This window comes from Gekko japonicus, unplaced genomic scaffold (assembly GCF_001447785.1).
Source record: "Gekko japonicus isolate JY-2015 unplaced genomic scaffold, Gekko_japonicus_V1.1 scaffold473, whole genome shotgun sequence".
NCBI lineage: Eukaryota > Metazoa > Chordata > Lepidosauria > Squamata > Gekkonidae > Gekko > Gekko japonicus.
Genome location: NW_015172566.1, coordinates 635,975 through 648,585, shown reverse-complemented (window position 1 = coordinate 648,585; position 12,611 = coordinate 635,975). Strand labels below are relative to the sequence as shown.

The 12,611-nt window shown below is 43.3% G+C and overlaps 1 protein-coding gene across 1 annotated transcript in view; it reads left to right on the top strand.

Annotated features, from left to right (window-relative positions):
* AEBP2 (AE binding protein 2) overlaps positions 1-12,611 on the top strand; it is a 56,817-nt gene that overhangs the window by 15,699 nt on the left and 28,507 nt on the right. Inside the window, exon 2 of the mRNA XM_015421328.1 lies at positions 8,111-8,318. Within this exon, the coding sequence (XP_015276814.1) occupies positions 8,111-8,318 (208 nt within the window). The remainder of the gene's footprint in view (positions 1-8,110; positions 8,319-12,611) is intronic.

Sequence of the window (12,611 nt, the reverse complement as noted above, 5' to 3'; positions counted from 1 at the left end):
GCTGCTTGCTCTGGGCTCCAAAAATTTGTGTTGTGTTTGTGCTCTGTGTGTGTATCTGGGGGGGCGGATTAAGAACCTGGTTGGTTTTGTTCATATTGGCACAAGCCTGCCCTTAGGACATTTTTGTGGATCGTTTGTAAAAATCTAGGCCATTGTACTAAATTTTTTTTTTAAGTCCTGAGTATTTAAAGGAATGACCTTTTTTTGCCTAGTCTGAGCTATTCCCACTGAAATATCTCTCAGAATTCATTCCAGGACAGGCGCTTATCTACACTGCCAACATGAAGCTACCTGTTTGGGACCTCTGATTTAAGCAACCTTGTTGAATCTGCATGTAGCAGGCACCACCGCAGCATGGTCCTCCCCCTATGGCAGCCCACTGTAATGCCTTGGAGAAGTGTGTGCATGTGCGTTAAGTGCCTTCACATCTCTTTCGACTTACGGCATCCCTGTGAATTAATGCACTCCAAAAGTCCTATCATTAACAGCCTTGCTCAGGTCTTGCAAATGGAGGCCTGTTGGCTTTCTTAATAGAGTCAATCCATCTCATCCTGGGTCTTCCTCTTTTCCTGCTGCCTTCAGCTCTTCCTTGCATTATTGTCCTTTCCAATGACTCTTTGTCTTTTCATAATTTGCCCCACGGCCTGCGCTCTTAACTGCAGTTCAGAGATTGGCAGTATTACTTTTGCACTCGTTCTAAACGTTTGGGGCTTCACATTCAGTGATTTCTTGCCTATTGTTTCAAGTCTAGGAATACAACACTCCTGTGTGTCATGAACTCAGAAGTGTCTGTGCTTCCTGCCTCTGCATGCAGGATATTATCGATACGTCTAAAACAGCAACACTCATTCAGTGGCTCAGGAGCCACGTGTAGCTCTTTCACATTATATTTGTGGCTCTTCCCCAACGAGACACCCGCCCCATTTTCCAGGAAAGTGAGCAGCAGGTGGTTGGCAGGTGGTTGTCACCTTAAAACAGCTGCTGCTGGAGGGTAAATATGCTGTGAACCTCCCAGAACTGTGGGCCTCATTCCAGAGATGGGAATAAAGAGCCTTCCTTTCCCACACAGTCATCCATACCTTCTCTGCAGCCTTTGTGCTCTCACTGGGGAATCTGCTGGGAGGAGGAGGGAAAGCTGACCGCAGAGGAGAGAGGAGGAAAGCACCGCAGCAGCCAGTGAAGACAAGAGCAAGTGGGCCATCCTGGGGTGGTTGTGGCTGTACTCCCCTTCACAGCCAGCTGGTTGTCTTCTGGGCACCTTGGCCATTACCCTTCTCTTGCCTGCTGCTGTGGCTTTACGCTGAGGCAAAAGCAGGAGGGAAGCTTTCCTGCAGATGCACAAGGGCTGGCTAAGGTTCGGCAGTGGAAGGAAGAAACAATTGGACATGTGCAGAGGTACTCTGGTAATTTAAGAAGTTTTAGTTACGTGCCCCATGAATAGTTGCACTATAGTATGTGTGTACTTGAGGGGGTGGCGCACAGGGCGTACCGTAGTCATGTGGCTCTTTGCAAATGTGTCTCTCCGTGAGCCATGGAGTGAGTACCACTGGTTTAAGATGAAGACCAGATTAAAAGAAGCTGATTAAGGACAGTTGTCATGCCCTGAACTGGATAGCCCAGGCAAGCCCAATATTGTCACATCTCAGAAGCTAAGCAAGGTTGAACCTGGCAAGTGTTTGGATGGGAGACATCCAGAGAATACCAGGGTTGGGAGGCAGAGGCAGGCTATCAAGCCACGTCTCTGAACCTCCTCCCTGCCCCAGTAGGAGTCGCCAGAGGTCACCGAGGCTTCCAGGCATGGGCAGGCAGGCCACGCACACACAATGCAGAAGTACCCAAAAAAAGAACAGTTGTCATCAGAATATAAGAACTTGTGTTCTCCAAATGATATTAGCATACAATTAGTGTGTGGAACCTAATTACAGAAAGTACAGATCTGCCTATTTGTAGAAATGGTATTCGCCCTTGCAGTGAAGCTTCTGCAGAAGACCTTTATCTGGGTAGGTCGTAAATCTGAACCCGTGTGGTGGATATGTCATGCTCAGTCCATTAAAAAACATTCAACAGACTCTTCAGTAAGCCCGTTCTGGCCTGTTTGTTTCATAATAAGATGTTTTTTCGATGACCGCCAGGCTTTCGTGCAAGGCCGTATTCCAGCATTGAAAAGGAGGATTCTGGAACACTTGCAGAGGTCCCATTGCTTTGGAGGGGTTTTATACCCTAAATACATCAGACGTTGCCTGCTTCATATGGCTGGATATGCAGAAGTAGATGACCATAAGACCAACTCTGGCAATACATTTTATCACTCCCCTGAAATCAGTACTATCAAGCCACTTCTCTGAACCTCCTCCCTGCCCCAGTAGGAGTCGCCAGAGGTCACCGAGGCTTCCAGGCATGGGCAGGCAGGCCACGCACACACAATGCAGAAGTACCCAAAAAAAGAACAGTTGTCATCAGAATATAAGAACTTGTGTTCTCCAAATGATATTAGCATACAATTAGTGTGTGGAACCTAATTACAGAAAGTACAGATCTGCCTATTTGTAGAAATGGTATTCGCCCTTGCAGTGAAGCTTCTGCAGAAGACCTTTATCTGGGTAGGTCGTAAATCTGAACCCGTGTGGTGGATATGTCATGCTCAGTCCATTAAAAAACATTCAACAGACTCTTCAGTAAGCCCGTTCTGGCCTGTTTGTTTCATAATAAGATGTTTTTTCGATGACCGCCGGGCTTTCGTGCAAGGCCGTATTCCAGCATTGAAAAGGAGGATTCTGGAACACTTGCAGAGGTCCCATTGCTTTGGAGGGGTTTTATACCCTAAATACATCAGACGTTGCCTGCTTCATATGGCTGGATATGCAGAAGTAGATGACCATAAGACCAACTCTGGCAATACATTTTATCACTCCCCTGAAATCAGTACTAACAAGATAATGTGATTGTCAACTTAGGATGTACATATGAATATATCCGGTGCAGATATATATCAAAAAATATCTTATTGGTGCTTTCCCAATATATCTGGGTCTCTGGGTGGTATCTGGGATACTGTGAAATTGGTCCTGAAAGATCTTGGAAGTATTCGGGAGTCATCAAGAATATCAGGAGTCAATGGTTTTAAGGCTCCCAGGACTTTTTCCCCCCCTTTGAATTTTGCTGTGTCTCTCTGTCTTCATTCCAGGGCTTGGTTTCAGTTTGCCAGGTTGATTTGGCTTAGATTCTGTGCTTTGAAATTAGTTCTGTGGGTCTTGAAACATTGCGTTCTTTGAGCCTGTTGGTTTGTGTCTGGTTTGTGGTTTGCAGTGGATTCTGTGTTGCAGCATTGCCTTGGATTCTTGGCTTGTACATTGGGGTTGGATTCTCTGATTTTACAGTTGGGCTTCCAGCAGTGTTCCTATTCTGTTTGGCTTGGAGGATTCTCTGGATTCACATTGGCTTGGATTCTTCGGTTGTACATTTGGTGTCTTACATTTGCCACGTTGTCCCACGCTTCTTATTTGGGGCTGTTAATAAAATGAAAAGAGTCCATCTTTCTGATGGAGCCCGTACATTGGGGTAGAGTCTGAGAGCCCTCCAGAGGTGTGAGAAGAGCCACTCTCTTTTTGGGATGGCTTGGATGCAGGCAGAAGGAAGGGACATGAATCCCCTGACTCCTGTGGAAAGTTAAGTTCACCTGGGTGGTAAAAGTGGGATCAGGCCTGAGCATCACCTTGTCCTTGTGGAAGACATGAAGGCCTCTTCTGGCTGACAAAGCTCCTAGTTCCAACAGCCTTCTAGCCAAAATCACTGCTGTGAGAAAGAGGGTTTTTCTGCGTTCCCATTTTAGGGGGAACCTCCCTTAACAACTCAAAAGGAGGGTTAATAGGAGCCAAAAGAACTATATATAGTCTCTGTGAAGGGAATCTGTGGACCACAGTAGGGTTGATCTGCGCAACCTCGTGGGGAAAGCAGAAGATATGTTAAGGGATGCGAGCTACATATGGTATGACTGTGGCTGTAGCTGCTGCATGGCAACAAAGGGTGGGTATTTGTAGGTTGTTGTTTTTTTGATGAACACCCTCTGAAGGAGGGCCAAACTGATGGTCAAGGCTGGGGTTGAGGGGGTTGATGTGCTTGTATTAGCACCACCTCAACGAAATTCTTTCCCATGTAGTGCTGCAGATGCATCTTGTGGAGGCCCTCTTGGAAGCCATGGTGATCTTGCAAACTTCAAGAAGTAGCCAAAATTCAGGAGCCCATTCCTCTCAAGAGTCAGGTGGAGCCCCTCTGGATCCAGGTACCAAATTGGTCCCTGCTGTAATATGTCTGGGCTCAAGGAAATCTCCCAGAGGGCCTGAACTGAGGAGTTCCACCAAGGATGGAAACCATGGCCTGCAGGGCCAATCTGGAGCCACAAAGATTCCCTTCATCTGCTCCTGACGTATCTTCCATAGAGCTTGGGATCATTGGGAAGGGGCGGAGGGGCATACAGTGGGTCCTTGGGCCACAGAGGGGTTTCCGCATCTGCTCGTTCTGACTGAGGGAGATGGGATCCGGAGAAAAATCTTGGGGCTTGACGACTGGATGCTGAGGCAGAAAGATCTGCTTCTGGTATTCCAAGTCGAGCCACAATTCGTAGGAAGATTTCCCATTTGATGGATCATTTGTTTTGTTGATAATCTGTCTACTCAGCCCCCCGCCCCCACTTGGGGTGGGAGAGGAGCACACTTGTATGCCTTGCGGCTTCTCTCTCATGGCTCTTTTTAAAAGCTGTGGTGGCTCAGAGGTTAAGACACTGAGCTGCAGACTGGAAGGTCTGCAGTTCAGCAGTTTGAGACCCTAGTACCCGTCTCTGGCCCCAGCTCCTGCAACCTAGCAGTTCGAAAGCAAGAAATTGCAAGTAGATTAATAAGTACCACTTCGGGGGGAAGGTAACAGCATTCTGTGTGCCTTGGCATTTAGTCATGCCGGCCACATGACCACAAAAACGTCTTCGGACAGCGCTGGCTCTTCGGCTTGGAAACGGAGATGAGCCCTGCCCCCTAAAGTCGGATTCGACTGGCTTTCGAGCAAGGGAACATTTATCTTTACTTTTTTATATAGTCTCAGCTGAGCAAGGATTCCACCCTCCCACAACCTTGTGGGGGGGGGAGAGCACCTTACCCCCTGAAGATCTCTGGTGGTCAAGGAGTCCCTCTGGTTCAGTGGAGGGTCCAACGGAGGACTCTGGCATGCCACCGTAGCCCTCTGGGAGCCAGACTGGCTGCCAAAGAACTGGGAGGTGCCAACGGGGGAGCCTGGCACTGTACCACTGTAGCCCCCGGGGCTGAACTGGCAGCTGAGAAAGCCAGGGGGGTGTCCAGTGAGGGAGCCTGGCATGCCATCGTAGCCTCCAGGGGCCAAACAGACAGCCAAGAGAGCCATTTGCACCTGAGGAGCCATTTTTGTGCCTTTTTTTATAATGCCTTTCTTAAGCCACTCTGAGCTGGACTTGGTGAAGGAGCTCTCTTTGCAAGAATCAGAAGGGTCGCCATCATTTTCAGAGGTAAATTTGTCTCTCTTACATCTCTCCAAAACCTCTGAGGCTTGCAGCTGGGCCATTCCCTTCCACATTCCTCCAAGGAAGGAGTGGGGAGCAGAGAAAAAAGCTGCAAAGGCAAAAGAAGCAGCAGAGCCAAGAGGAGGTGTGAAGAGAAAGAGAGGCAGACTGGAGAGGTTAGGAAGCTGTCCCTCAGGTATGAAGTCACTCTGGGAGAAAAGCAAATTAAAAAAAGAGCATAGAGCTCCGCTCCAAAGCTGCTCTCCCTAATTAGGCGGGAAAAGGAACCCTCCCAGTGAGTATCCAAGGTTCCGTTCTGTCTGCTTTGAGACAGCATCTGCAAATTTAACCACTTCACTGCGTACTCCCACCTCCAAATCATTAATAAACAAGTTAAAAAGCATCGGACCAAGTACTGATCCCTGCGGTACCCCACTGCTTATCACCTTTCACTGAGAAAATTGCCCATTTATACTCACTCTCTGTTTACTACTAATCAGCCAGTTTTTGATCCACAAAAGGATTTGTCCTTTTATCCCGTGACTATTGAGCTTACTTAGGAGCCTTTGATGAGGAACTTTATCAAAAGCTTTCTAGAAGTCAAGGTAAACAACATCTATTGGGTCCCCCTTGTCCACATGTTTGTTCACTCCCTCAAAGAACACTAACAAGATCTTCCCTTACAGAACCCATGCTGAGTCTTCCTCAGTAGTTTTTGTTCATCTATGTGCCTATTAATTCTTTCCTTAATAATAGTTTCCACCAACTTACCCGGTATCGAAGTCAGACTGACTGGCCTGTAATTTCCCAGATCTCCTCTGGAACCCTTTTTAAAGATGGGAGTGACGTTAGCTACCTTCCAGTCCTCAGGAATGGAGGCAGATTTTAATAAAAGATTACATATTTTTGTCAGAAGATCCACAAGTTCACATCTGAGTTCTTTCAGAACTCTCGGATGTATGCCAACCGGGCCTGGTGATTTATCAGTTTTTAAGTTGTCTATCAGTCGTAGGACCTCCTCTCTTGTCACCTCAGTCTGACTCAGGTCTCTCAACACCGCTCCCGAAATCAGAGAAATAGCCTGACTTAATGTTGATAATTTTGCCTTTCTGTTAATGATATTATTGTATTGTCTTACCTTGTGAGCCAATTCAAGCAGGCTCTCTAGAGAGGCGACATACATATATTAAATAATAATGCTGAGTTTATCACTTCCAAACTACCATCCCCAATCATGGTGTGAATGGTGAAAGACACTGCTTACTTGTGCGGCTGAGAGAAAATTAATCCAGCCTCAATGAGAAAGGTGGACAATAAGGGAATTTTTTTTAAAGTACAATTTTAGGAATCGCGATGGAAGAAATTGAGCATTTGCAATATCCTGTTGGAACCAATGCGTGGTCCACAGCTGGAACTTGACCCTGGCTGCTGTGCTCAGACATCATGGACTTGACTGTTAGTTTGACTGTGATGAGAATGAGCCGGGGTGTTTTCAGTCTTCCCCTCCATTAGTGCATGGCCAAGCTGAATGAAGTTTTTTTTGCGGTTTGTTGTGATGGTCAAACTGGACAAAATGAACATAAAAACATAAGAGAAGCCAATGTTGGATCAGGCCAATGGCCCATCCAGTTCAACACTCTGTCACATAGTGACCAAAAATACCAGGTGCCATCAGGAGGTCCAGCAGTGGGGACCCTCCCACTGTTGCTTCCCCCCAAGCACCAAGAATACAGAGCATCAGTTGCCCCAGACTGAGAGTTCCTATCTATACCTTGTGGCTAATAGCCACTGATGGACCTCTGCTTCATATGTTTCTCCAATTTCCTCTTGAAGCTGTCCATGCTTGTAGCTGCCACCACCTCCTGTGGCAGAGAATTCCATGTGTTAATCACTCTTTGGGTGAAGAAGTAAAATGAAAAACTGTCCACTTGCTAACTAACCGGGCACGAGACAATAGTTTGCTCCTGCTCTGTAAACAGGGGAATGAATCATAGTTAGACATTTCAGTTTTCATAGGTCAAGCAAAAAGTGCTGCCAGTTTCAAACTAAGCTTTTAATTTCCCAGTCATGCATTGTGTGGGGGACATGCAAGTCCAGAGGCTACTTGCTTGTTCGCATAATAGTCAAATAAAGGCTTTTTAATGATATCTCAGTGCAGCCAAAGTCCCTTGCAGTCTGTATTGAGGTTAGACCCATATGGTCAGCCATGTTGGTCTGAAGCAGTAGAACAAAGTTTGAGTCCAGTGGGCAGTGGCTCCTTTAATTCCAACAAAGTCTTGAAGTTTGTGTGCGCACAAAAGCTCATACATACCTTGAATAAAACTTTGGTGGTCTTAAAGGTGCCACAGGACTCAAACTTTGTTGTGTTGTGGTTAGTTTGTTTAAAAATAAAATATTTGAACAACTAGAACCATGCTTACAATTGCCAGTATTTGCTTTGTGCGATGTACTTAATGTTAATATTGGTTAGCTTTTGTGGTTAACTTAGTGTATTACAATTTAAGCAGAAATAAACGTAATTGAAATAGTGACATTACTGAAGATACTCAGCAGTTTGATTAACTTATTCTTTTTTCCCACTTGTTGTAGCATAAGCAGTACCATAATGGATGCGGACAGCACAATTTCCAGTGGTCGTTCTACTCCAGTTATGATGAACGGACAAGGAGTTACTGCTTCATCCACAAAAAGTATTGCCTATAACTGCTGTTGGGACCAGTGCCATGCCTGCTTCAACTCCAGCCCGGATCTGGCAGATCACATTCGCTCGATACATGTAGATGGCCAGCAAGGAGGGGTTGGTTTTGTTTTATTGGTTTTTAAAATAGTGTCTGCATTGTGTGTGTATTTTTGTGTATGGAATTATTGCAGTTCTATTAATGCTAAATGCTGTCTTTTTTATTTTGTTTTATTGATTTTAATTTTTTTTCTGCCATTTCTCCAAGGATCGTAGGGTATTATCTTCTTCTCTTACTTTATTCTTACAACAGCCTCTGATTTAGATCTAACTCGAAAGATAGCCAAGTCAGGATAGACCTACCCAGTGAACTTCATGGTGGAGAGGAAATTTGAACCTTTTTTAAAACAGAATTTTAAAACAGAAATCTCCATATATCCATATATCCAATTTAACATTCTGCATGCAAATCTTCTCAGAGCTTCACAACTACTATATCCATCATTTTATTATTCATTTAATCTTATTTTCTCAGTACTTAAGTTTTAGCCGGTCATAAAATGCCCTCCACGGTCCCATAAATTCTTCTTCCATTTTTCCTTTTGATATATTTGTCAATCTGTCCATTTCAGCACATTCCATAATCTTCATTATCAACATATACAGCATTGGGAACTTCAGTGTCCTCCAGAATTTGAACCTTTGGTCTTACACAGAAACTGCTTCATCACAGGGGCTCCAGTGTCACTATACTTTGTACATTTTTAAAATAATTAAAATACTTGGTGTATATTTATTTAAGTGGCCTGAAATCTGTTTCATGTATGAACAGTTCAGTAGCTGAGTCATTCAGCCCTGACCTGAATGGCCCAGGCTAGCCCGATCTTGTTAGATCTCAGAAGCTAAGCAGGGTTGGCCCTGGATAGTATTTGGACAGGAGACCTCCAAGGAACACCAGGGTCACTACACAGAGGCTGGCAAGGGCAAATCACCTCTGAATGTCACTTGCCTTGAAAACCCTGTGGGGTTGCCATAAGTTGGCTGCAACGTGACAGCACCTTCCACCATCACCAGGGCATTCAAATCTTCTCTTAGCAAACTTAATAGTCCTGTGCTATCAGTTGGCCAGTGAAACAAGACCACTCACAAGGCTATGGGCCACCAAACAAGTAATTTTTTCCCCACCATAGAGAACAATGGAGGGGATAGGGGCAACCTGTTTGAGGGCCGTAGAATTGGACCCCCTGGTCCAATGCTCTTGAAACTTGGTTGGTTTCTTGGGGAGAGGCTCCAGCAGCTACCCTGCGGTTTGGAGCCTCTCCCTCAAGCCCCCTCCCCTCCACCCCCCAGGATATACCCTATGTTTTCGCCACTGACTTCAATGGCCAATAGGATATAATGGGGCTGAAATTGACATTTGGCTGGAGGAAAGACTCCTGAATCAGCTGGTACTGATGAAACTGACATGCGGGAGTCTTACTGCCAGCCGAAATTGATTCTGCCTGATTCGGCAGAATCAGAATAGGCCGAATTATTATTTTTTTGCCCACCCCTACCTATAGCGACATATTCTTTAAATATCTATTTATAGTGGTAGGATTCTATTGTGTACATATAATGTGAGGTCTTTAATGCAATTGGACCATAGTGATGTTTGCTGTCACTTTTATTTGACATTTGGACGAAGCAGTCTTAAAATGTGAATATTGTTTAGGAATTACCCTTTCTTTTAGAAGCCATTAAATCTAGAATGTGCATTTTAGCTAGGATTTTCAGAATTCCGATCCTGAATTCAGTTCTCGTTAAGACAGGAAACCTGGTTACTGATGGTGAAGATGTGCTCGGATGAGAAGAGGAAGTGAATGGGAGCATGTGTGACTTGTGTTGTGTATTTACTTTAATTCCTAGTCTGCCTTTTGTGCTGAGACTCAAGGTGTTACCTAATTAGGTCCCAGATTATTTACACCAGTTTTACTTGTTTGGCAAAATTATGATGAAAATATGTGAAATGATTGGGGCATATCAAAGTGCAGCATTCTAAATTAAAATAAATATTATACTATTATGTGTCTAAATCTATTGACAAAAATTATAAGAACCTTTCTTAAAGAAAATTTGTTTAGATTCATTAAGTAGGCTTCAAAACCAAGTTTAAACATGATTGTAGCATGCCAGAGTTACTTGTCTTGCAATCAGGCAATGAAGATAGATCATCTGGAATGTTTCACATTCTGGTCTGCTATCAAGTTTTCCATCTTCTGTATCCATTCCAGGAAAATTGTTTACAGAAGAGTCATATGCATATCACAGACTTGAGCCAAATAGTACAAAGAAATCTACTTTGGAGTTGATTAGCAGTTGTTCAGGTGGCATGGACAAACATTCCAGAGTCTCTAATGTAGACCTTAATTTATTGTAAAAAGATCTTTTTAATTTAAAACTGTTTATTGAAGATCAAAATAAAATACAATGTGGTACTTAGTAAAGCATGAATGAAAAGAATTACAAAATAATCATTAAGTTTGTGGTGAATCAAGGATTGCCATTACAAGTTATCTGCTAATTTTGAGCTTATCATTTAAATAATTAAAAATAAAAATAAATGGAGTTCAAGCCAGTTTTAAAGATCTTTTAACTATTTAATGGTAAAGCTATAAGGTGTGTGAAACAATTAAAGGTCCTTTCTGTAAGGTTCCTTCTGAGTCAGCAATACCATCTAGCCATAATGACCATTTGGCCATAATTCTAGTAGAGGTAACCTCTATCTTGCTGCGCAATCCAGTCTAAGGTCTTGTCCAGTAAAAAATACTCCCATACCTTTTGGTACCACTGATGCATCGAGGGGAGATTGTAAAAAGATTTCAGTTCTAGTGGGCTGTAAACATCCTGCCTTTCTTCCCTGTTTTTAAAAATTTTCAGAAACCAAATTGTATCTTTATCTATCTGAAATTAAAAAAGAGGCAGAACCAGCATACAAATTATTTATTTTTGCCCCACCACACTCAGCCCATACAGAGCACACAAGAATACAAAAAGTATGTATGTATGTATGTGTATAATATGAGAAATAATAAAAGCGTGTACCTATGGGTACTTTAAAAAAAAAGAATACAAAAAAGTATAAAACAAAATTCCTACTTCATTTCTACTCCAGGCCATTGCGAGAATTTGTATATTTGTGAACTATTGTGTCATGTTTCAATCAGCACGCAATATTTTAAGTAAAATGTCACATCCTTATCCTGACAGTTTCCAGAGAAGTGTGACTTTTCAGCTTTGTGTTCCATGGCCTTAGGAAAAAGAAGGTATTAAATGCAGTGAGAATCTTGCCTCCTGGAGGTGGAAGATGCTGTGTTTCTTCCAAACAATGGAGTAACAATTTACTACTGCCTCTCGTGTGTTGTGTTTGTGGATGTTCACCATCTGCTGGTGAGCTGCAGAACAGCTCATGCCTTCCATTTCAGGCTTGCTGCATTTTCCTCACCTCACTGTTTAATGAGGTCAGCAAATTTCTTGTGGGGCTCGTGTGAAGGGGCTTTCAACTGCAAAGTTTCTCATCCAGAAGTCATCATTTTTGTGTTGCAAATCAAGTTACTTATATTCTTGTAACCCGTGAAAGTTACCTGCAGTAGGATGATGTGCAGCTCCTGGAATTCCTGGTTCAGTTTTGAGTCAAACTTTTGCTCTTCTAAGGTAGCTTTTTTCTCTGTATCAACTGCTTATGCCTTTGTTCTGTGTCTTGGAAATCTAAGACAGCCTGTTATTGTAACATCCTAGCGTGTGTAGAAGTGGAAGAATAAATGAAAGCAGATGTATTCTAAATAGACTTGAGGTATCAGGTATTCAACTGCAGAACCAGAATACTTTAAATATTAAAATAACCTCTGCTGTCACCAAAAGAAGGAAAAAGTTGTTGCTCCCAAAGACCCCCAAGTATCTTCTCTCACAGCTTGTTGTGCTTTGGTCTGTTTTCAGAATTGCCTTTAAGAACAGAAGAAATCCAGTCTTTGGTCAGATTAATAATTCTTGCAGCTGAGTATTCACAAAGCACCATGAGCAATTTCACGTGCAGTGCAGTTGACGATAAATGTCCGTAGACATCTGTCTTCAACATCTTTTAGTCCAAGGGATGTCCCAGTTAAGACACCAAAGGAACTGTGCTTACTAAAGTCGTCTGATCCTTTTAAAGAGGCCACTTATGCTAGTGGCTTTTTAAATATACTGAAACAATTTTGACATAATCTGTAACATAATCGTTATCTTTGCAGTGACAGCAAACAGTGTAAAACAGTTACAGTACAAACATAAACCAACAAGGCAACAACCTAAAGTTATCTTACGCTGAACAAAATAAATAGTACAAATGGATAAAGTGTTGTATAATATACATCGTCAGCTAATTGCAACTAGTGT